Source organism: Oryzias latipes, chromosome 10 (genome assembly GCF_053564925.1).
Source record: "Oryzias latipes strain Hd-rR chromosome 10, Olatipes_Hd-rR_3.1".
NCBI classification, from domain to species: Eukaryota; Metazoa; Chordata; class Actinopteri; order Beloniformes; family Adrianichthyidae; genus Oryzias; species Oryzias latipes.
This window is the reverse complement of record NC_136246.1, coordinates 8,716,138-8,741,009: the sequence shown is the minus strand read 5'-3', so window position 1 is coordinate 8,741,009 and position 24,872 is coordinate 8,716,138. Positions and strand designations below refer to the sequence as shown.

Genomic DNA, 24,872 nt, shown 5'->3' with positions numbered 1-24,872 from the left:
CATCTGCTTCCACAAAATAATATATTCATTGATTTTCTCTGTATTGATGGTCCTCTTTGGAATCTGATATTAACCCAACTAAAAAGAACTGTCTAAAAATAATATTCTGAGCAAAAGATTTTTTAATTGTTTATCTTTTTAGACACATTTATCCCTTGTGCTGTCTTGTGGGGTCTAGAAGACCCTTACAGGCACGTTAACGTTGGGAGTAGGGTCATCTAGACCCACTAGACAGTGCTCTGAACCTTTTTTCTTCAATGATATGTGATCTTCACTGGTTTCCGTGGATTATATGAAATCTTTCCACCTTTATCCACCTTTGTCATGGTAGGAAGAACACGTCAATGCAAGGGTGGGGTCATCTGGACCCCACAAGATAGCACAAGGGTTATAAAAAAATAAAAAGGAGGAGAGACATTTTAGAGAACTTTAAACAAATCCAAAAACTACCTCTGAAGGGAAACATCTCTTTTCCCTTTTGAATTTGTTTTCCAGCAGTAATTACTGTAAAGAATGCCGCCCTTTATTTAGATACTCAACATCTCTTTAAACTACATTTCAACAGACGTTTAGTCCGAATGAAATATTACCGCAGTCTGTTTCCTTGAGTTCTAGTTTATATGTGAAACACCTGCCGCAAAGACCTTCCAGCTTTGCACAAAAGTTTTCATGTGACAACAAGACAAATGAGAGAATGAGGAACCAGCGACAGGATGGATTTTTGTTTGCTTGGCTCGCTCCAAAATCTGTGCGTCAATGTGCGATTGTGAGAAGTATCTGTTACTTTGTGTGTGACAGCGAAAGACTGAGGGTTTTGGAGTCATTCTCTTCATGTCTGTGTTTATAAGACTGTGATTACATCAGAGCAAAACTTACAGTTTTGGTTCATTTGTAATAATCAGACGTGGCTTAAACAGTATAAATCATGAGTGTGCAACTGACAGCGCCCATGATCACACACCAGCTTGTAGCTGCACACACACACAACTCCATTGTCCCATGCACGTTTGTGTGTTGCAGACATTATCCAGTCCCAGCTATCTGGTCTGTAGCCATAATAATGGTCAAAAAAGACAGCAATAGTTATATGGACCTCCCACAGAGCTGCACGAACACACACACATACTCACAGAGTGAAACATTCCAACCGCCTTTCGTTCACTGAACACCAATCACATTATGAAATGTATGTGAGCTACATTACAAATATACGAAGTGGGTTTACAGCTCATGAAATCAGACTTTTCAAACATGGTTCAACTCCTGAGAACTGAGTGTTAAATGACCTAACATGGAGTTTCTATGTAAGAAAAAAGAGTTCCCAGGATCACCAGGGAACCATCCATCCATCCATTTTCTTAGCCTGCGGGGTCACGGGGTTACCAGAGCCTAACCTGGCTACTGTTTGACGAAGGCAGGGTACTTCACACTTACAATCGCACAACGCATACACGCTCACCGTCACACCTAGGGACAATTTCCAGTAATCAATTCACCTGGGAAGCTTCTTTTTGGCCAGCGAGGGGAAGCCGGACAAAACCAATTGCACAGGGAAAACATGCAAACTCCACACAGAAAGGACCCAGCCGGGATTTGAACTCGCCGTGGGGCTAATCACTGTTCCACCATGCATCAGAGAACCATCAACATGATTAAAAAGACTGATTTAAAGCACCCCCCTGCGGTAACTAAGGAGACTTGTACTGTAGACTTAACAGGTAAATCAGAAATATTGAAGTGACTTATAAAAGTACTTTGGTTGTAATGCCAGTGATTAAGAAGCAAAAGCTTTTATAAAGAGTATTTCCTCACAGGTAATTATGAAATATAGGGTATTTGACCAAATTCACTCCGTTAAGTGTCATGTTAACATATCTTAAAGCTTTGACTCATTTCAGCATCATCAAGTAAAACAAGCACAACCCTAAAGCCACGTTTAAGACTTCCTGAAGGACAGATGAAGCAAAACGTTTCCAGATCATCTGTTCTGTAAAAAGAAATAGTCAAAACAATATTAACAAGAGGGTTTACTTTTCTAAAGCCTTTATGGGGTCATTTTTATTGTACAACTTGCTCATTAAAGAGCTATTAATCACCGCCGCCTATTACTATTTCGTATTTGTCTTTGCTTCAATGTCCTGCCTCCTACTCATGCTGCTTCTCCACTTTTAGTCTGTTTTCGCTTCAGTCAGATTTAAGTCTTAACTGAAATTAGGCAAATGCTGTAAATTCATTTGGACTTGGATCAGGTTATGTATGCAAAGCCTAAACAGATGCAAACATAGAAATGCACATACAAACACAAAGTCTGGGCCTCTGCATACATTCACCGACTAGAACACTGTATCCCCCAATCTAAATGACCTTTATTTGTGAGGGAAAATTACTACCACATGCAGCATTTTTGCTATTTCAGTGCAAGCACATAAAAAAATCCTTACCATAAAAAAAAAAAATAAATAATCAGCAGGCACGCAGCCTCCCACTAACTTTTCATTGGTTCTTTCCCTGCGGCCAGTTTGCCAACTGGCTGAATGCTTGTGCAGACACCTGAGAGGAGAAAGGTAATGTTTGCTGTGAACTTTAAGAGTGATTATTTGGGGTTATTTGTGTTGTGCTTTAAAAAAAAGTCCGGTTTGTATTTTTAAAGACCCAAAACTGAAACTTTAAAAGGGAAAAAAAAAAACATTTGCCTAACCTGCAAAAACTTTATTCAAGTGTCTAAAATCTGCTGCAACTGTTGACGAGTTAAAAAAAACTGTGCTTTTGAAACATGAATGTTTAAGTCTGAACCTTTTTACAACGGAGCTTTAGCTCCAGTGTTGACATTTTTTCAACTACCGTAACTCTCCAACAGTTTACATTATTACACTTCAGTCCAGCAGATTCTGAAGCACGTGTTAAATAACAGCAAAAAGCCAATATAAAAACCCGCTTCCTCCGCATCAAAATCAGCCGATTTACTTTGATCGCTTAAAGGGTCGAAGATTTAGGGTATCGTATTTTCCAGAGTATAAGCCACAGTTTTTTTGCATAGTTTGACTGGAGGTGCATCTTAAACTATATATTATTTCTTCTTTATTATGCTTTTTTTTGTTCTTTTTTTTGGCAATTGTGACTTATACTCCGAAGCGACTTATAGTCTGAAAAAAAATAGGGTATGTCAAAGACTGTGTGGTATGTAGGTATTGCTGGTGACAGCTTCTGTGTTAAAGGGGTTAAAAAAAGAAACTACAACGAAGATAAAATTTGGTTAATTCCTTTACTGTTACTGTTTTAATGTGAAAGAAATCCGATTTTTCCGATTTTTTATTTATGAAATGTATAGGGTGAAATACATTTTTTTATTATTATTATTTTTTATCTTTTTAAAATCCAACCAATAGTGGAATTGGTTTGTAAACTAGTCCTGCTTTTCTTTTGGTACAAGCACCAAATTTGGCATAAATGTGCCTTTCTCTTTCAGAAAAGCATGTTTGCCATGAGAAAAAACACAACATTTGAAAAACTATATAATACATATATTACGTACATACATCCTGTAGATGCCCCTCAAGTTTAAAACTGCATTTTGTGCATGTACAGCCCATACTGTTGAAAGTGGGGCAAATAGATATGAACAATTTTTGCAAAAATTGAGTGTATGGCCACTATCGTTAAAAATGGACGCCATTTTTGAATTTTTTAGCATGCTTTTCTAAATTAGGGAATCCTAATCCACGCCAAATTTGGTGCTCCTACCATGAAATTCCCTATTTGTCTGAAATATAAACCTAACCAGCTCTGCTTTAAGCATCCTCTGGCTGCTCTTCTCTAAGTCTAAATGTTTGAGAACAAAATGCTGTTAATTCTACTGGTTTATCAGGCTTCCTTTGCAAATATCTGACTTTACCTAAATGCCAGCAACCCTAACCAGTAGCCTATCTGACCTTTTGGGCTGCATATATTTATCTAAACCGAATGGTTGGATTATGTTCTGTATCTACAAATCATAAAGGTTTGGATAGGTGATAAAAAAAAAGTGCTAGATGTGTTCACTTGGTTCACTGGAGTTGGGCGTCAGGTCCAAAAGCTGTTTAGTGCAGCTGCATCGCAGGGTTTGCACATCTGAGTCATGTTTAATTATTAGGAAGCTCAGTTGTGGGTGTGTGGTTCCATATAAAGTCTGCCATGCAGAGCCACACTTCGACATCCATGCCCAGCGCTGTTAACGCAGCAGGAGAGGTGGCGTGACACAGAGATGTGTGGGCTTCTGCTTGTTAGTGTGTTTCAGACCTATTTGTTTCTCTTTGGCAACCAGTGGCGTAAAAACCAAACAACGGGGTTGGAGCCTAGTGACAAGAAAACAAACTGAAATTCCCCGACAGCAGAAAAAACATCAAAGCCGTCCACACTGTTAGTTTGTTGAGGTGCGTTTCTCAAAGACGATTCACAAAAAAGAAAAAACATTTTGATTGTAGGAAAAAAAAAAAAAAAAGACAATTCTGGAAAAGATCAAAAGCCCATGAGCTCCAACAGTTTATTTTCCCACCAATCACCAGGGAGGCATTGTCTGTCACAGCCAATCACTTGGCATGCAGCATGCAGAGTGCGCCCACTTCCTGTAACACAAGCCCTAGCATTCCTGCAGGTAAACTTTAGCAGTCGCCTCTAAATGGACAATTAGCCAAGATTAAAGGCGACCTCCTCATCTTTCTGCGTAGGCTTAATTAGGAGGAAAAGTCAGCTCAAATGACCCTCGGCCCTTCAACCCTCCCTCCCTCTTCCATTCCTCCTTTTCTCCTGCCTCTCATCCCCTGGAAAAAAAACCAAAAAGTCATACTGACAGTAAATGTGAAGTCACTGGACTGGATTTAATATGCAGAACTCTGCTGGAGATGATCATTTTGCACAAAGAAATGAACAAAGAGCACATCTGATCTGTATCTAGTTGATGGTATATTGAGAAAGTAATCATATTCTTTTTGGAAGGTTCTTGTTGATTTATTTGTAAAAGAGACAGCTTGTTCTTAAAACCTAGGGCCAGATTATCCCTTTTTACCCACCACCACTGGCTGAGCAGCGGCTAAAGGGCACTTTACTGTTCCCCTCTGCCACCCTGGTCAGAGCTGCACATTAAAGTCCCACTCCAATCATCTTTTGAGCTATTTTCACAACATTCTCAGTGGCCTTTTTAATTATGATTATGTTGTTTTTGGCCAAAATCCCAAAACCGGTGTCATTTTATAGGACATAGTGTCTGCTGAGCGGCAGGAGTTCATTGGAAATATACCTCTGAGTTGTCGCATGGAGCAACCCCGCCCCCACTTCCTCTTCCCTTAGCTGAGAGCTCTCTGTTTATGTGTTCTCCCGCTAGCTTACAGCCCCTCATACCCCCAACCTAGCATTAGTAGTGCAACAAAACACCAACAACAAATGCTAACATATTGGGCTGTTAATTCGCAACAACTAGAATAGAGAAATAATCACAAATGCAATTTTAAGCTTCATTTTCTTAACAAGAACATATTAAAAATACCAAAAACACATTTTTAAATGGGCATTAACAACAATAAGGGTCTAATTAAAATATTTTGGATGTTCAAAGGACACTTCTTTGCATAGCAGCTTGATTACCCAGTCTCGTCCAGACAATATGGTATAAAGTACTTTTTTGGGGTAGTCTAGTTGCAGTTCAGTCAGCTCTTCCTCTGCTTGATGTCCAGATCCATCTAGAACAGTTTTAAAGAGCTCCTTCCAATGCTGCCTGCTTGGGTGGACTTCTGAGATTAGAACTTCAGCTCAAAACTTCATCTTAAATTCCAATTCAACCCAATCTGTACTATGCACCCAACTAGACTGCCAACAGACACAGTTCCTGTTTTTGTAGAGGACAGATTCTTGAGGAACACATCAACTCCCATGAAACATCTCCAACAAAACCATGTTCCATCGCAACTCCAGATTATTTTTGTTAACCATCAGGCTAACAAAGTCGTTTGAACTTTCTTTATCTCTAAAATGTATTTGTCATAGAAAGAGGAATTTAAAGACATGCTTATCTATCAGTTTATTTGGGTCAGTAAACATCAATGACATCATGATGTGCTTTGTCACTCAAGCTACGCATCATTTCATTGCAAGAACATTTTTCACTTTTTGGAAATGTATTCTGCCCAAAGCTACCGCTTGCAACGTGTAACAGTTTGCGTCTGGGCGCTTGTACTGCGCAACCACAGTCTCTGCAAACTGTGGGGGGAAACGACCACAGACTGCACACAGCAAAACCCACAGACTCTACTCATCAATCCATTCATCTTACAATCCCTATTTTTGTTTTTCCCCACTTGAAGCACAAGAAAGCCAACATAAATGTTCATTCTCTCTCTACCTTCACCCTCCACCAGCATCTTTTCAGCCCCAGCCCCTCATCGCTGCAGTATGACCTCATCCATCTGCGCGAGTGAGGCTCTCCGCTACACTCACTGCCAGATCTGATCATTGTTCAACGGAGATGATCCTAGAATAACTCGAAAAGTCTGTTCCTCCTAGAAAGATTACCGTATTTTTCAGTTTATAAGATCCGTCTATCTATTAATTTATGCACATTATTGGGTGGGAGAGCGACTCATACTCAAGTTCAAATTATAAGGTTTTTTTTATTTATTTTCTGTAATAGATAAGTTTATATGTTCATTATTCTCCCACTAAAGAACGCTAGTGGGCACTGTAAGTGTGTGTATCAATACTTGCTACTGTTAGCAACACAGAGGAAGAAGAGTTGTTCCAAAGCAACACAAAGGGTGAAGAATTGATCAGATTTAGGTGTTTTGAGTGATTTCTTAAGAGTTTCTTTGACTTGTTAGCATGTGCTTCATGCAATGGTTATTAGAATATGTGTTCATATGTTTTGTTAATAAACTAAACATGTGTTTCATGAAGCTAGATAAGCATGAATGTGTTGGTGAAGTGTGTATATGTTCAGTCTATTCTTTTTTTCTATTCTGTTATTTTGATTTGCTTTTTAGGATGAAATGTCTGTTCTTGATCCCGTATTTTAAGAAATACATTTCTCCCAAAAGTGTATATGTACACACCAAGTGTGTCTCGCGTATTCAAGAACGCGCTAAACAGGCATTCTCGAACACGGTTTCAGTATGTGGTGTTCACACAGGTGTGTCGCTGGCCGTTACTAGCACATGTACTCACAGTTGGAAGAGGTTTAGTGTGAAACGTTGAAGTGGTGCAAATGTTACTGATCTTGTTCCAGACTTTTTCTTTCATGGATCTATTCCGCTTTTGAAAGACTTGATGTCAAATCAATCCAGCCAGATACAAACTGCATAACCATTTCTCCCCCATGATAAATTTTTAATGGTTAGTACTTCTGTGTTACTGTTTGGAAAAGGACGCTATCCAAACATCACTACCAAATCCAAGTCCCTGATTGGTCAAAGTTCAGCCTGTTTTCACTTTTGAGGCACGTTCAGTGGTTGCGCGTTTTGTAAGTAGAATACGAAAACGGATTAAAATCTTCCAAAGCAACAAGTGAAGGCACAAATTTTGATCAGTGAAGTCCAAAAAGTGCATTTAGGTGTGTTTACACAGACTCTTGATTGGAATTGGTCGCTTGTACGTACATTTGCATTCCCAATGTGACAGATTGACCTAAATGATTTTTTTCTTCTTTATATGAATTTTTGGCTGCAGCGACTTATAGAAAAATGCGGTAATGACCATGATAATATTTCTCATCCAGTCTTTTGTATTATATTTTACCTTAACGTGAACTCCTTAGACGCACACCCTGCCCTCTCTTTTCCCTTTAACACCAGACAAGATCCCCCCTTCTGATCCCTTTCTCCAAACCTCAGACCACACAGCTTTAATAAGCGGGTTAAGAAATAATTCCTATCACTCTGCCATCATTTAATATCTAACCAAGGCTGACAGAAAGGAAGTTACCAACCCAAACCAGAAAGCCACCACCATCTTCTCCTTCTTACTCCCCTGTTGTTACTTTCTCTCACTGAACCTCTTTCCTTTGACTTCAAGTCTCTCATATTATACTCCTTCATTAATTCTCAGCTGTCGTTCTTTCTTCGCATTTGATCTCTCCAATGTTCTCCTCACGTTACATCCACTTTCTTTGCACAAAAAGGCAAAAAAGCAGCATAACATTAAAAGGAGAGAATAAAAAACACGGGGAAACTCCAGACACTGTAATTTAGACAGCACTTACAGCAAAGTAAGGATATAAAGAACATGAGATTTACTATGTTAGGTTTGGAAAAACTTTCACCCCTTTCCACTCTGCTGAGTTTTCCAATAGGCCTATGGGGATCTGTTTCCTCCCAGTGATAAATACGAGCAATCGAGAACAATTAGGGGTTTCGGAGAAGAGTAATCCAGAAAATAAGAGTGTCACTCAAAATGAATAAGTGCACTGGGACAATATTTAAATTTAGCCTTGACGTAGTTATATTTGTTCGCCTGGGATTTTTGCAGAGTGATCCTACAGGCCGAGGTCAATGCAAATGTCTTTCCTTTCAGTCCCTTTTCTGTCTTCAGCAGTAAATCAAACATAACCACAAACATAGGAAACGCACAATCAGTCCAGATATTTAAAGTGAGGTTTCAAAGTGTGCATCCCGCTGAGACAGTTTCATCTTTCAGTGGCTTTCCTGCCATAACAAACTGAGAAAAAAAAGAAACTCTCCAAAAGGGCACATCAGCTTATTTCCATCACCACAAATCAGTAAAGCTGTTCATACCTTTGGTTATTTTGTTGTTTCTACAAATCTGAAACGCTTCCATTTCAAACTAAAGCGCTGATTAAGAGAAGTGGTACGAATAAAGTGTGTTGTCGGACCTAAGATCTGAAAAGATGGTCCTAAGTATGTTTGTGATGCCGTCACTCACTTCCTGCAACTGAAGAGTGAAAGTAATACCTGTACATTTTGAGCTAAGATTGTAGATCTCTTTAGAGGACAAGTTCAACAAATTTCAACAAATGTTTGATCTCCTTATGTGAACTAAAAATATATTTAAAAGAAGTCTTTACACAGTCTTTATACATTTTCAGAACTCACTGTATCCCTCTCAGGGTCATGGGGCTGCTGGAGCTTATCCTAGCAACTGTTGGGCAGAGACAGGTCGCCAGCACTGACTGTATATGAGAACTGGACCGAAAGAGTGACGTCATCCCCATCCCCAACCAAATGAAGTCAATACAGTTGCACCCCCCCCCCCCCCCCCAGTTAGGACACTGCCATCCTGGAGCCACAATAAGCAGCAATCTGTTTTTGTTTTTCAAGTCCACATTTCTATGGTAATCACTCTCCTCAATCAGGAGGGAGATTGTTGGAAACCTCTTGAAAGCGGGCTGCACAAAATTTGTCAATCACACGTTTCAAACATTAGACGTGAGACCACCTACTTTATGGAAGCATATGATTGTTCAGTTTATAACTTTGCTGATTAACTTGTGGTGCAGAAAAAATGTCGTTAAAATAATGAGGAATATCAAGAACATCCTAAAAAAATGTTTCAGAACAAGAATAGTTATTCTGATAAATAGAATGAATGAGGAATAGCTGTCTATTTCTCTATAGAAATCTATGGGAATTTGCCACTTGGAACCAGCAGGTACTTCCTGTTTGGAGTGCGAGGGAAGGGGGGGGGGGGGGGGGTCACTGAGTCCAGTTCTCAAATACATTATTGATAACCAGTCTCTTCCAGGGACACACAAGCATGCACAGGGAGAACATGCTAACAGAAAGGTCCCAGGCGGGATTCAAACCAGGGCCTTCTCGCTGCATGGCAACAGGCAAATCCCTACGCATTTGAGGGGAAGAAACAACATCAAATAGGGTCTAACATTGTGCATTTTCAATCTATGCAAATATGTCATGTAGTACAAATAACATCAGCAGGGAGCACATAGACCCACATATGCTGGAGATGGGTGGCAAAAGCACTTCAGAAACACAACGCCAGCAGAAAGCATCCATTTCCAAGTGCTCTCATTAAACTTACTTGTTTCACTTGGATGTAGCAGCTATAAAGCCTCCTTCAACCTAAGCTGACTGACACAGATGATAAAACAAACTGAGTGGAAAGAAAGAGATGATGGCGAGTGAAAGAGAGAGCAGGAAAAACGGCTGGGAATGTGAGATGAAACAGAAAAGGTGTGAGGCTTTGGTGAATCAGCCTGACCTGCTCCTACACCCTGAACACTTAAAAGAGAAAACTAGATTCTCCAATAAAAATTCCACTTTTGGCCAAGCAAAACGTTCGCTGCAAAGCATGCGCGCGCACACACACATGCACATCGGAGCTTCTCCCACTCGACAGGAGCACAGAGCACCACTGTGTCACCTGGCAGAAGACCTGAACCCTCAACCTGGATGAAGCCTCTGGCTTTGCACCACAGCCATGTTTTCGAAAGGATCAGGTGGCACATCAGCAGAGAGAAAGGGTAACGCTGGGAGCATAAGAAAGAGATCATGGAAGAAAAATGAAGACTTGTACTCACACTCGTCCTAGTTTGGGGTTGGACTGGAAGAGAAGCTCTGGTAGAAACTGGAGCTTGTTTCGGTTCAGACGACTACAGGGAGACAAAGAGGATAAAAAACACATGAACTAAGAAAACAGAACAAGACACTGATGCATCAGTCATGCTCTATGTTGACTGAACAATCACCACACAGCTGACTGAACTACCCTGAAAGGTCAGTGAGGTCAGGCTCTGTGGTTCCCTGTGATTGAACAGGTTATCAGACTGCAGCGTGGGTCAGTCGCAGGCGATCGGTCTCTGAGCACTCTAAATCTGTTATCACCAACATCCCCACAAAATCTTTGAGCTGGCAGTGAAAAAGACAAATAGGCTGCTGCAGTTTTCCAGTCAGCTGTGCAACACGATATCTATAAATAAATCATACATTGCTTCATAAATGTTGTTTTTTCAACTTGGTAAAAGTGACAGAAAAACTCAACAAAGACAGTAAAACTCAAAAACCCTTTTCATTTAACCCATTTTGCTAAACAGTTTTGCAGCTGCCGAATGATCAACTGTAAAAAAAAATTAAAGGCTTTAAGGACAAAAAGGTTTAAATCCGTGATTTTAGTTTAAAGACCAACTCCAATAGTGTTTTAATCATGTTCTTGTGGCATTTTTCTGATGATGGATGGCATATAGAAAGAAAGTTAAGCTTAAAATTGCATTTCCGAGTATTTTTCTATTTATATGATTGACAATCAAGAGCAGCCAAAGAATGCAGTTGAAAAAAAATGATATTTGTTACGTAGAAAATATGCAGGGCGGCCCATAAACTCTCTGCTCTGCTGTATTCTGATACATCCACTGTCAGACAAATAGATCCATGTACATCATTGTTTTCCTCGTCTGAGCTGGAATCTGGATCTAAACTACGGCTGGATTGCTCAGATATTGCTCACCGTTTCTGTTGCACTGCTAATGTTATGCTGAGGGAGTGAGGAGCTGTGAGGTAGCAGGAGAGTGTAAACAGAGAGCTCTCAGCAATGGTAGGGGAAGTGGGGGCGGGGTTGGTCCCTGCCACAACTTGGAGGTGAATTTTTTTGAATGACACAGGTTTTTTGATTTTGTCTAAAAACTCCATCATCGTACTGAAAAGACCACTGGGAATGCTTTTAAAATAGATCAAAAGATGATCAGAGGGGCTTTAAGAAAATGGGGAATCTCAATGCATGGATCCCTCATGGTGACACAGCAGTCTGACACAACCCTGGAGGCCATCAGTGAATTATCAGTGAACTTAGGTGAGTAATTATCTTCATTCTCGACAGTATCAGGAGCATCTCAGACCAGCACACTGCTTCAGCTGACACAGTGAGCAGGAGCAGACATCTTGACCACAACTCCAACATATCTGCAAAAGCCCCGTTGTCCTGGAGAAGCAACGCCGATCATTTTCAAGGAAAAGTGCAGGAACACAAGAAACGTGGACATATTCAACGTGCAAAAGCCACCAAGTGATGACACGAAGCGTGCTGACAAAACTAAAGCCGTGCTATGAAAAGTCTGGACGAGGTCAGCAGCTCTGCTCACTTCAAGAACTTTTTCATTGGTTGGTGTCAATGTGGAGCCTGAAACTCTGATCTAAACTAGGAATTCCACAATTCTCAGTTTAAAGCCAAACCCTATGTTACACCATTGAACCACATCGTGGGGAAAGTGAAGCGCTGCATCTCTACTACATAGCACTATGTTTACAAGTTTAAAAATGTATTATTTATTACATTATATCCGGGTTTAATATAAACCAACTGAGATATTTTTCTAAGTTATTTGCTTATTAGTAAACGAAAACACAGATTTTTCCTAACTTTTAAATTTTCTATGTTGTTTTGTAAAAAACAAATCATATATGGAACTAAAACAAAACCTAAAATTGTGGTTTAAACCAAATAGTGGGAAAAGTAAACCACTGCATCCCTAAAAGTTCAAAATTTAAAGATTAAAAAAGGAGAACGAGTGAATAAATACCCAGAAAATATGGCAGTATTACTAAATACTATTTTTGCTATACAATTTGATTTCTCAGCATAAAAGGAAAGCATGGTAATGGCACTGGAGGACCTTTTTGCTAAAGAAAGTACAAGAAAGAAAGAAAAAAAGCTTTTAAATATGCTGCCTCAGCATAATTTTAGTGACTGCCTTGCATTCTACTTTTAAAGTAGTTTTTTTTTTTAGTTTTTACACATTCCATAAAACTATCGATCATGGTACGTCATTAAAGACACTGAGAGTGTATTCGTCTGTAACCACAGGCAGAGTGAAAGACAGAAAAAAGAGGAACCCAGAAAGAAGTGACAATAAAAGATTTGTTATTTCAGTGAAAGTTCAAATGTTGTTGTTAACCTTTGCAACATTTTACGATTTCTAGTCACAGACATTTTTCTTGAACTCAGAAGGAATACCTTCACATATTTCAATGGAAGGAGGCATGAAATGATCTCATGGCAGTTCTTTACAGTGGAATGAGAAGCAGATGAAGAGACTGACGGATCGGTGTTGACTAAAAGAAGGATGTCAAAGAAAAGTCAATTCTGGAGAGTGTTGGGGTCAAAGCTACGTTTCCTCAAGTGAGCGCGTCTGCAGAAGGAAGGCGGCGGCACGGATAAACGAGGACAGTGCGAGCAGAGGGAGTGAAAGTGTTATCAGGCTAACACGGCATTTGGCTGAGAAATGAGACGTAGAAGGAAAAGGAAAAAGAAAAAGAAAACAAGGGTAGAGGGCACGGGGTCACAGAGTAGAATTTGTGTGAGAAAAGACACAGACATGAACCTTTGACCTTTGTGATTATGATAATACAACCTTGGCTTCTCTGAAAGCAGCAGCAGAAAGATAAGTGCAGTTCAAAAGGAAATGTGAAAAAAAGAGAGCGTCATTCTGTAAAATAACTGCAAATCTGAAATCTGAGATCAGGAATTATCTGTCATTTCAAGGACATTATCTGAGAAATAAAGCTTAAATGATGGGTTTGCCCGACTTTGGTGCTTTTAAAAGAGCACAAAAAGACAACTTTTTAATAATTATCTCACTGCATTGAAGTCAAGACGAGCATAAATTGTTTAGAGATGAAAGAACTCAACTTTTAGTAATAGTTATCTTCTCCTTCTTCTTTTGGGAGTTGAAACAGCAAATCATCTGACTCCATCTGACCCTCTGCTCTACGTCCTAAGTCCCATCAGCCAACCTCATTTCCTCCTTCACTACACCCATGAACCTCTTCTTTGGTCCTCTAGGCCTCTTTTCTGGCTGCTCCAAACTTAGCCTGGTCAATCAAAGCCATGATTAAACAATAATGATAAAATAATTAATTATTTTTTCTTGTGGCATGTTTCTCATGATGAAGGAAATATAGAAATAAAATTAGGCTTAAAATTACATTGTCCCTGTATTTCTTTATTCAGATCAATGTGAATAAGGAGCAGACAAAACATGCAGTTGGAAAAAGCCTGTAGCACTGATGTAGAAAATAAACTGGGTCACAAGCTCCCTGCTCTGCTCCATTCTGATGAATCCACCTGCAGACAAATAGATCCATGAACGTCTTTGTTCTCCTCATCTGAGCTGGAATCTGGATAATGACTGTACAACAGGATAGCTCAGATATTGATCGCCGTTTTTGTTGCACTAATAATGTTATATAGGCGATTTGAGGGGCTGTAAGCTAGCAGGAGAGCATGTAACCCTCAGTAATGGGGAGGGGAAAGAGGGCGGGCTTGCTCCACGCCAACAGTGGACTTCCAACTATTGGAAGTCCACTGTTGGCGTTGAAGTTGGAAAATCAACTTAAAAAGGTGATTTTCCAATGAACTACTGCCCCTCTGCAGAAAATTTGTCCTCGAAAACGACACAGGTTTTTTTGATTTTTGGCAAAAAAACAACATAATCATAATCAAAACACCACTGGGAATGCTTAAAATACATCAAAAGAAGATCGGAGTGGGTTTTTAACAGTGTGTTGGCTTGCTTTTTTACACGTTTATCTATTTTTAGAAAGGTTAGAGTTCTCATAAACCACAAAGCTAAAAAATTACAAACCTGTGGGTCACACGATCCCATTCTTCTTCTTTTTTTTTTATTTATTTACTCACGGCTGCAGCATTTTTACACTTTTTTAGAGCCATGACTAACCATACTTGCAAATGAAACTGCTTCAGTAAGTTAAAATGTTTTAGTAAGCAAGGAATCAATTAGTAAAACTATCCTTGCCATGTTAACACAACATGCATTTCTGCAAAAAGCATGAAATGTTGTGGTGTTGTGCATCAGTCAATGAGAGCCCAGACAGGCCGGTGATTGAGGACAAACATTCACTCACTTTCTTATCCTTTAAAGAATCTGCACCAGGTGGCAATTTGCTGCATCTGTGATGCTTTTTAGCTTTCTTCCTTCTTTTTTTTACAGCAGAGCACAATAGAACACAATGACTGTACAGGTATTTCAACACCCCTCTCAAAAGAGAAGTTTGCAATCAAAGCTGCCACTGTGTTCAATGTGAAAAGATAGGATTTTGTTGGTTTTTTTTGCCCATCTGGTTAATAGTTTAGTGGAATTTTCTGAAAGCACACTGTCAACAAAAAAACATCTAGATTTGAAGGAGGAAAATTTTAGATTTTGAAGTCTTTACTCAATCTAACATTTGATACTTTAACTGATGTTTAGCAAAGTATGTCCAATATTTTTTCAGTCCTGAAAGGTGAATCTGTACACTTCAAACATAAACACAAAAATCTAGACAAAATTCAGACTTTTAATAGAAAGAGGAAACATTCCTTTGTCTAAAATTGGGGAGTTTTTTGCTTGCCACCCTTTCTAGCCATGAACTTTGAAACACCAGAAATGGTGCTGCGGTTGCCTACTTTTAGCTCTCATTGACTGACGCAGCGGTTAATCTTTATGTACGGCAGGAATAAAAAGATTAGCAAACTTCCAAGAACAACTCGGCTATTGCTTAGATAAGTGAAACATATTTCTTGTTAGTTTTGGCACTAAAGTGCTTTGCCACCCGACTTCCCCCACCTCTCATTCCCGTCCTGTGACCCGGCCTGACACACCCTATTAAGCAGCCTTTTAACATAAAAGCAACCCATATCCTCAACTTCCTTTATCAGATGTGTGATCTCCGCTCAGAGACGAGAAACATATGTTGCCGTCACTCAGCATCTCTCCCAGTTAGGTCCAGGCTGGGTGCTGGAGCTAAATGACCGGGGTTTCTTTTTTTGTGAAGATCTGGGCCCTTAATGACAGCCACCTTCAAGGAGAATGTGTATCTACCTCCTATGTTGAGTTATGGCTCCTTCTTTTGACAGGTTTTTTGATAAAGTCAAACTTTTCTTACCTTTACAGTCACTGTGACCCAAATGTCTTGAAGTACTGACATCATCAGACAAACATCAAGCTTATGGGCTCTATGCGCAAAACTGTGCGACAGAAAATAAGACCGCTAAGATACGTTCACTTACCACGGACTTCATACAGAGAAGGAGTTTGAGTTTTAATTGATTTTTTTATATCGTTTGTTTGTTGTTGTGTGTTTACACAATGGCATCACAAAGACAAAGTTTGCTTTCCGAAAGTGAGAGGACAGCACATCAAGCTCCCATCGTGTGGCTAAATGCACAGCATCAGCCAAATTTAACTCCGTATTTGGTTTCCACGCTTTCCCAAAGGATGGGGACTTAAAAAAGAGGTGGGTTGTTTCTTTTTGGTCACATCGCTTTCAATCGATGACCTGATCGATGTGTGAAGACAAGGAACTGTCTAGGTTCTGTTTGAGTGGAAGGACTATTCACTTCCTGCTGAATAGACCACAGAGCGGCCAAACACAGCTGTGGTAAATGGGAGGAGCAGACTATAGATGTCACCGGTTCTGACCACGACTACTGCTCTACTACTGAGCCGGCTGCCCTGGGTTTTAACCTTCCCGAAAACCAACATCTGTACTCTAAACCAGCAAGACTCCAGAGTCAAATGGAGGAGATGACATCAGCAACACATCTGCTTCCTCTGATCATGAAATCAAGCTTTTTTAAGGAAAGCTATCCATTTGAGAGTGTTCATTAAACAGAACCACGAACAATTAGCAATTGGGAAAACTAACAGAGAGAAATGTATTATATGTCATATGTTTTATTCTTTTTTTTAAAAAAGGATGTTAAAGTCTTCAAGATGGTATTTTTTTATATAAGATACTAAGTAGCTGTTGTACGTTTGAGTATAAACACGTTTGTTTGCATCACTGTGGCTGACATGAACCGTACATATGTCCTTACAACAGGTTTACAAGTTCTGCACGCCTGACGTCCTTTTAGAGCCCCACTGCATTCATTTTGACTTTAGGAAGCTCCAGAAGACATCTAGTAAACCTTAACAACAACACTGTTCCACTATCCACTCTTCAAACTGGAAATGACTGAGCAAAATGTGCGTGTCTTCCATTTTTCATAAGATAAACACTGAAATGCCTTCCTCAGCTTTTGTTTACTGCTGCTGAGAACCATCTTCCAGAAAATCTGTCCGCCCTCCTTGCAGACGCACAGCATGCAGGTGTGTGTGTGTGTGTCTGTGTGGGAGGTGTTGCATCGCACACTGACACCTTGATTCTGTTGACTAAAGCCATGGTGTGAACTATTATATGCACAAACGCACACACACACAAGAAAAAAGCTGTGCCAATGGGAGATTCCATGGCTGTGTGTGAAGTGGAGAGGATTCAGTTGGGTGAACTCTCTAAATTTACTTTATCTGAGCAGAATGCCAAGAAGCATGAAATCCTACCTGTGTGTGCGTCTCTGAATTGACGGATGACCATAGATGCACTCTTTATGTGGAAATTGTGCAAATTCTCGTTATTGGCACCTTTAACGAGAATTTAAATGCGGATATTAAAAGAAAACTTACAGTCTTTCCAGCAGTCGGAGGTCTTGGAAGGCTCCTCTTTCGATTACACTGATTTGGTTGTCCTCCAGATGACTGAAAAACAAACACAATAAAACAGAAAAGCAGCATAAGCTGGGATTAGAATTGTCATTTTTATGTTTCACAGTATTTTTTTACAATTCTTCTTTCTTATTGTGTCTTTTGAGAACTGATTTTAACATGGCAAATACTCGAAAACTCAGCAGCGAAACCTTCCAAAAAAATGATGGGGATAAAATCTCTCATGGGGTTCAAAAAAAAAGTCAAAATCCACCAATTAAAATAGGTGTCAGCGATATCTAAAGGTAGTTTTGAGATTATTATGGGATGTCCACAGGACCTACAGCCATTTTGTGCCAAAGTTTAAAATTTGGGCATTTTTACACACTCCCCACTAGGTTAAGTCTACACCTAAAACTGAGTTTTTGCTGACTGGAAAGAGATTGCAATCTTTGATTTTTTTAAAAAAAAAAAAACACCTTTAGTACCTTCTACAAATGTAAACTCATCTAATCTATGGCCTCCTAATTGCTCAATCATCATTGGGATGCTACTTGGAAGAAATGTTGGACTTCAAGTTGTCGAATTTTGAACTGCGGAGGTGTTCTTTTATGAAAATGTACGACATGAATTGATGGCTCAAGCTGAATGAAATGATATGACATATGATACAAACATATTAGGAATCTGGGCGTGGTTTACAAAAAGCCTTCGTTGCCAAGGAAATCCAAAAGTTCACTTTTGCAGATTCTTGTGCAAATTGCATTGACCTGTTCGCCACTTAAAGGTGACCAAAACATAAAATAGTTGCTATGGAGATAAAACCAACATTAAAGCCGCCATTCTGAAAATTGTTTGTTTTAATTGTATTTGTCACTTGTAGCTTTGACGTGGCTGGCAGAGGGGGAAAGTGAAGCATCCGCTCAGCCAATGAAGGCATGAAAAAAGGCGGTTATGGGAGGGCGGAGGGGCGGGTAGCGCCTCGTAGCTTACATTTCCAACTTTACTCAGCTAGCTATGCCTCTCATCCTCCCAACTGTTCCAGTGTTAAAGGAGAAAGTTTTTGTATAGTTGACAGAACTGAAAAATCGACTGTGCTAAAAGAAAAAGAGGCACTTGCACCGGCTGTATAAACATGTCATCAGTGAAGTGAACAAAATCTTCTGGCACAAAGCGAAAGTTTGACACGCAGCGTTTAACAAATGTTTCAATCTAGTAAACCGAAGCAAATAGATAAGCAGCCACTGTCTCACAGACATCAGCGGTTATCTCATTTGTCTTCAGTCTTTCATGTGGTCCTCACAAAGTATCACATATTTCTCTCTTTTCACTTCCCCTTCAGGGCAAACTAAAGTTTTCCAGATGGGTCATAGAAAGCAGAGAGAGACTCAAATGTGTGCTTATATTTTCTGCCCGAGGAAGTCAAGAATGACATTTCTTACAGTGAGACGCACAGAGGAGGAAAGAAGAGCAAAACATGTCTACTTTAAGGTGGAATAGATAGGAAAGAAAAGGCAGATGGGAGACATACATGTAAAATACAGTCAAAAGTAGAAAAATGTTGAGTACAAAAGATTTTTGTAAAAAAGTTTAAAACATAAAAACAAGGAAACATATAAAGAACTTATGCATAAGAAGCCAAACGTCCACATTAAGAGTTTTTGGTCCTGTCAGAATATTCCAGAATAAACAAAAGGAAGGAATCTATAGCTACAGTGGCCTAATTAATACATAAAAGTACACATGTGAAGACACTTTTCCTCTAATAATGACTAATTCTAGTTTTGTACTAGTACAAGATATACAGTATGTGCCAAAGTAGATTTTTTTTAATGCGGAGTGTTGTGTTGATTATTATTTACAGTTACAAAGATAGTTTGTGATTTGATGAGAGGCAGGTTTGATCAGACCACAAGACCTCACAAAAAAAACCACACAAGCCATTGACTGCATATGAGAACTGGAATAAAGGAACAAACACGAAGTACTCGCTGGTTCCAGGAAGCCAAAATCCCATAGACTTATATTGAGAAATAAACAGTTATTACTTAGTCATTATGTTTGTTAAAAGCAGGTGGTCACACATCCAATGGTCAAAACATTTGCTTCAAGTGTGTGAAGCAAATGGATGTGGCTTGCCAACAAACTCACTTCTGATTGGTGAGAGTGGTTGCCATAGAAATGATGACTCAGACCGACTCCTACTGGTTCCAACATGGAGACGTGTATCGCGAAAACAATGGCGACTGAATTGACTTTATTTGGTTGGAACCAGAAGTAAGTCATTTTCTTTGGTTGACATCACACTTGCTCACTCCAGTTCTCTTATACAGTTAATGCTGCAAGCTCACAATCACTCTATCTAGAAACTATTTATAAAATGTCTTACTTTGCAAAATATGACATTCAACCATTACATTTTCTTCACTTGGAAGTATAAAATAGCTTTCAGGTGACTCATTTATAAGTTCAAATGAAAAGTTAAAGTCCAGAATATAGTTAATGGTTTAAAAGTTTGGGGCGCTGATGATGTTTTAGCTTTTTTTCTCAGAATCACATGTGTAAGCGTAGAAGTGAACATTTGCAAAAAGCATTAGGATCAACAATCTTCCATACTAAGTTGTTCTTACAATGTGCTTATATATACCATCCATCCATCCATTTTCTAAACCCATTTAATCCCTTTCAGTGTCTATCCCAACTACTTTGGGGGGAAGGCAGGAAACACCCCGGATGGTTTGCGCCTCCGTGCCTTGAGTGCCAAAAACACATTTTTTCAGCGACATCAACAACCACTACAACAAGTTAAAATAGTCCACTTCATTTGAATTCACCACATTCCTTTCCCACTGTTCTGGATTGCAAAGGTTAATTTAAATTCTTAGAAATAAAAAAATAAAAAAGAAGCTAAGAGAAGACACGAAAAAAGGAAAACATACACATTTAAACTTGCACCAACCCTGAAGGTCTAAACCTTTTGTCCAGTCATGATTGGATTCCATGCGTTCAAAAGCTTGTTGTCGACCTGCGAACTCCAGAGTGGGCTTAAACAAGACATCACTGAAAATAACTATTGTTTGTTCAAATGAGGATCAAGCAAATTCTGATTTATGAAAGTAAAGCGCAGAAAGCCAAAGCCAAACATGTGGCGCGGGGAGTCGTAGTTGGCATATAGCTGCGATGAGGTATTGTTTTTCTATGGTGCTGTATCAGGCATTACTCATCCACAGACAAAAGAAGAAAAAGAGAACAAATAAGTCTGAATTCATGTGAGTGGTGGTTTAATGACCTCTTTTGGTCAGCCATAATATAAAGTCTTAGCCACCACTATAAAAAGGTAGGATGATGTAATGATACCTTTTTTCCCTTAACACTTGGGAGGATATTAACTTTACTTGTTGTTTGCACAACAGCGGAGACGGCATCAACTTTCCGGCCAACTTTGCAACACTGAGCTCAAGCTTTTGTCTAAAGTTGTTGGGAATTAGTCAATTGTGCCACAATCTGGAAGAAATTATGCAAAGTGTGACTGCCAAAGATATTACGTTAAGTGTTGTGCCTAAAGATTCAAGCTGTGTTTCACTAAACAAAATTCAGACACGAGTGAGTTTTTGAACAAAACGGGGAAAATATTGGATTCATTAGAGGGAGGTACTTTCATAAAGACAGATGTGGATTTTTGAAGGATTTGGAGGCTCAACACAATAGTCCAATTAGAAATAATAATCCTCTGACACAAAGCTAGATCATTAAAGACCCTCTCCAGTGAAAATCATGTCTTTGTGGCAATTTTCTGATAATTAACCTCAAAATTGCATTTCTGAGCGCTTCATTATTCAAGTCAATGTGAATTAGGAGCAGAGAAAAACTGCTGTTAATAAAGATTGAAGATGTGAAAGCTCCAATCAGCACTCAAGCTCCTTGCTCTGCTCTATTCTGATGCATCCACTTGCAGACAAACAGATTCATGGACGTCTTTGTTTTTCTCGACTGAGCTGGAATCTGGATCTAAACTGGATTGCTGGATAGTTCCAATATTGCTCACCATTTTCGTAGCACCAGTAAAGTTAGTTTAGGGGTGTGAGGGGGCTATAAGCTGGTGGGATAGCATGTAAACAGATGGTGATGGGAAGTGGTGGCAGGCTTGCTCCACACCAAGAGTCCAACCCACAACTCAGGGGTGAATTTCAAATGAACTACTGCCCCGCTCTACAGAAACTATGTCCTAAAAAAACAACAGGTTTATGATTTTGGCTAAAAACGGCAGAATCATAATTAAAACAATGGATCTAAAGGGGACTGGAGTGACACTTTCACCCCTAACAGCATAAATTGTCAAGATCGGATATGCAAAAGTTATCCTAAACATAAACCATATTTATCTTACATGAAAATGGACAAACGTACACTTTTCTCGTTGCACCTCTGTCTATGTCTGTGTGTTTGTGTATGTTTAGCTTAAGTGTGTTTTCTCAGACTTTCTCACTTTCCCAAGCCAACTCCTCCCCAGTTCTTTAACAGATTTAGAGTAGGGAAATGTCACAGCAGTTTATCAGCTACCACATGAAACAAGCTGCTCAACCACCCTACACACACCCCTATGCACACATACACAAAAGAACGTGCACACACACGGCACATTGTTTTTGGGTCTTTAAGTTCTTTAATGCCGACCAAAAAAAAAATACTTAAAGTCCACTGTTTTTAAATTATCAAACAAAAAGTGCCCATGAAGCATCAAAAATTCACTGACGTTTGTTCCAAAACAGACGGTTCAGTTGAACAAATGCACTTACACACAGAAAGGATTTGCAGAAACTCACTCCCAGCCCTCAAAGCAGCTTGAACTAGAGGTATATTTTTATCTGTCCTTCTGGTTAAAAATGAGTGAGGAGGGAGGCTGAATGCAGCCAACAGTGATTATAGTTATTTAAGCCCTCACACACAAACACGAACACACACGCCTCTCACACACACACAAACACAAATATTTCAGCCACTTGAGGCAAAAGAGTGAGAGTCTGTTAAGTCAATTAGGATATCTGAGGATAGATGAGCAGCTACTTTCACTAAGTGCAGCTATTTAAAGAATCAGGCTCGTAATGTGACTTTTGGGATTTCAGCTAAGGGGATAACCTTCATCATGTTTTCTTCACTTATTAATAAATGTATTAACAGGCTATTTTTTTCTGTCCAGTCCGACAAGAAATGTATACAAGCATAATTAAAATAAAGTTTAGCCTGAAACACAAAAGGGGTTTATACAAATAAACACCTCATGTGTTAGAAGATTCATAACCCTCTCTTGTAACACTAAAATATGTCCAACACAAGAAGCCTCGAGCTCTTGTGATTTTGTTCAGTTGCTGGACAGGACAACAAAAAAAACACTTCATTATTTGCAATACAATAGTCAATAGACTCATTTTAGACCAAAATAATAATCTTATCATGTGCTGTAAACGTTTATAATTTCACTTTTAAATATTCGTAGTACACCTGACGTTTATTTTATTAAGTGTGCATGAGTATTAGTAAAGGAAGGATCACCGTGTAATGTAGGAAGTGTACTAACTGAATACTTTTTTATTACTGCATTTTCCGAAGAATGTCACTTTTTTTTCATACATTGGCCAGGGGTGCGACTCATACGCAGGTATACTTATTTGTGATTTTTTTTTTTTTTTAGCATAGATAGGCTCATATATTTGTTTTTTTCCACTAACAACCAATTGCCCTTAAGCAGTTGTTTCCCACTAACAACCACTAGAGGCCACTGTTGGTGCATGTACCAGTATTTGCTGTTGACTGCAATGCAGAAGAAGAAGCAAAACAAACATGGAGGAGAATCTGGGGCCTGTTTCAGAAAGGAGGTTAAGTGTATACTCTGAGTGCGTTAACCCTGAAATCAGGGAAACCCTGGGTTTTCCGTTTCAGAATGGGAGGTTTGTTAAACCAGAGTAAATAGAGTAAGTCAAACCCGTTTCTGAAAGAGAGGTAACTTATACTCGGAGTCAGTGTCCATGGTTACTTATGCTGTGAACCTAACCTGGTCGGGAGCAGGTTTTATTCTCTAAACTCATGGTTTCTGCCGGTCCCCTCCCCTTTTTAAAGACGAAGCGGTATTTTTCGCTTTAACCTTCTTTGCCCACATTTCCGTCACACAGAGACGGTCTAAGTGACAAGAATGGCTTGTCCTTTTTGGAGGACCCAATATACGAGGAGGCTGCATTAATTCGTAGAGAATTACATTTACGTCGTGCGAGGATTTTGAGACCTAGACTCGATTTTTTGTCATTTCTCCATATGTTTTTGTCTGAGCGTTACCGTTTTTCGTTGCAGTCAATTACATATATACAATGAAAACAACATTAGATATGTATTGCTATGTAGATGTTTCATATGTCAAATATTGTCAACAAAGCCTACATCCATGACATGCTCAACTTTTACCTGATTGAATTATGTTTTTTATACTTCATACTTAGTTAAATAAAGAGAAGGTGTCATTCCCAGAATAACTGTTTTGGAGTCATTCTTAATCCGCTCTGGAGGTTGAGGGTTTCGAACGGGAAGTGAACCCCGAAGGAGAATTCCCTTCGGCCCTGAAGGAAATCTCCCCTGCGCTTCTGACCACGGTCGGTCGGAAAGACGAGAGAAAAGAAAGGAGAAGTCTTCGCGCAGCGAAAGGTTCAACAGTAGACAAAAGTTCACTTTTAAAAACACAATTGCATGTATTAATATTAAACTGACCAACGTTTGCAACAGGGGAAGGTTAACAAAAAAGTCCTCTAAACATTACCGACGTTAAATGCATTTTTTCCCCCAGATTGGTTCTGTACACTATGCAGCATTTCATGCATTTACACCAGGAATGACACTTCAAAAGTACACCTAAATATCGCGATTTTTATTTCACACCTTACGCTATTTAAAAAGTTATTACAGCCAATATTTTATAACAATGATTTAAATGCAAACTTAGGCATTAACTTGAGCAGCTATGTTTTCCCACGCTAACTGTCTCTGTTTTGCAGATGCAGCGGTGTTGCTTTTCTTCTGGAATATGTGCTCATATTCACTGTAACTCTGCAGCAGCACGTCAAGTTCAGCTGGCGAAAAATACGCAGACCTCTTTTTTTTCACGGTTGCCATGGTGACTCGTGATATCTGCGCTCCATTGATAATGGCTTCTTATAGTCGCGGTGCGCACGCTTAACTCCGAATCAGTCCACTCAGAGTTGATTGACCTAACTCCGATCAGCTTCTCTGAAACAGAAAACTCAGAGTTGTTAATCTCTCGATTGACCAACTCAGAGTTCAAGTTTAACCTCAGAGTTGGTTGAACCTCCTTTCTGAAACAGGCCCCTGATCGTTCTCCTTCTAAACGTTATGATGTTTTTCTTTTTGGCATTGAGGC

At 39.4% G+C, this 24,872-nt stretch overlaps 1 protein-coding gene across 1 annotated transcript in view; it reads right to left on the bottom strand.

Annotated features, from left to right (window-relative positions):
* slit3 (slit homolog 3 (Drosophila)) overlaps nucleotides 1-24,872 on the bottom strand; it is a 316,135-nt gene that overhangs the window by 251,343 nt on the left and 39,920 nt on the right. The window contains exons 3-4 of the mRNA XM_011479838.4: nucleotides 17,435-17,506; nucleotides 10,517-10,588 (exon numbers count right to left, since the gene is read on the bottom strand). Of these exons, the coding sequence (XP_011478140.1) occupies nucleotides 10,517-10,588; nucleotides 17,435-17,506 (144 nt within the window). The remainder of the gene's footprint in view (nucleotides 1-10,516; nucleotides 10,589-17,434; nucleotides 17,507-24,872) is intronic.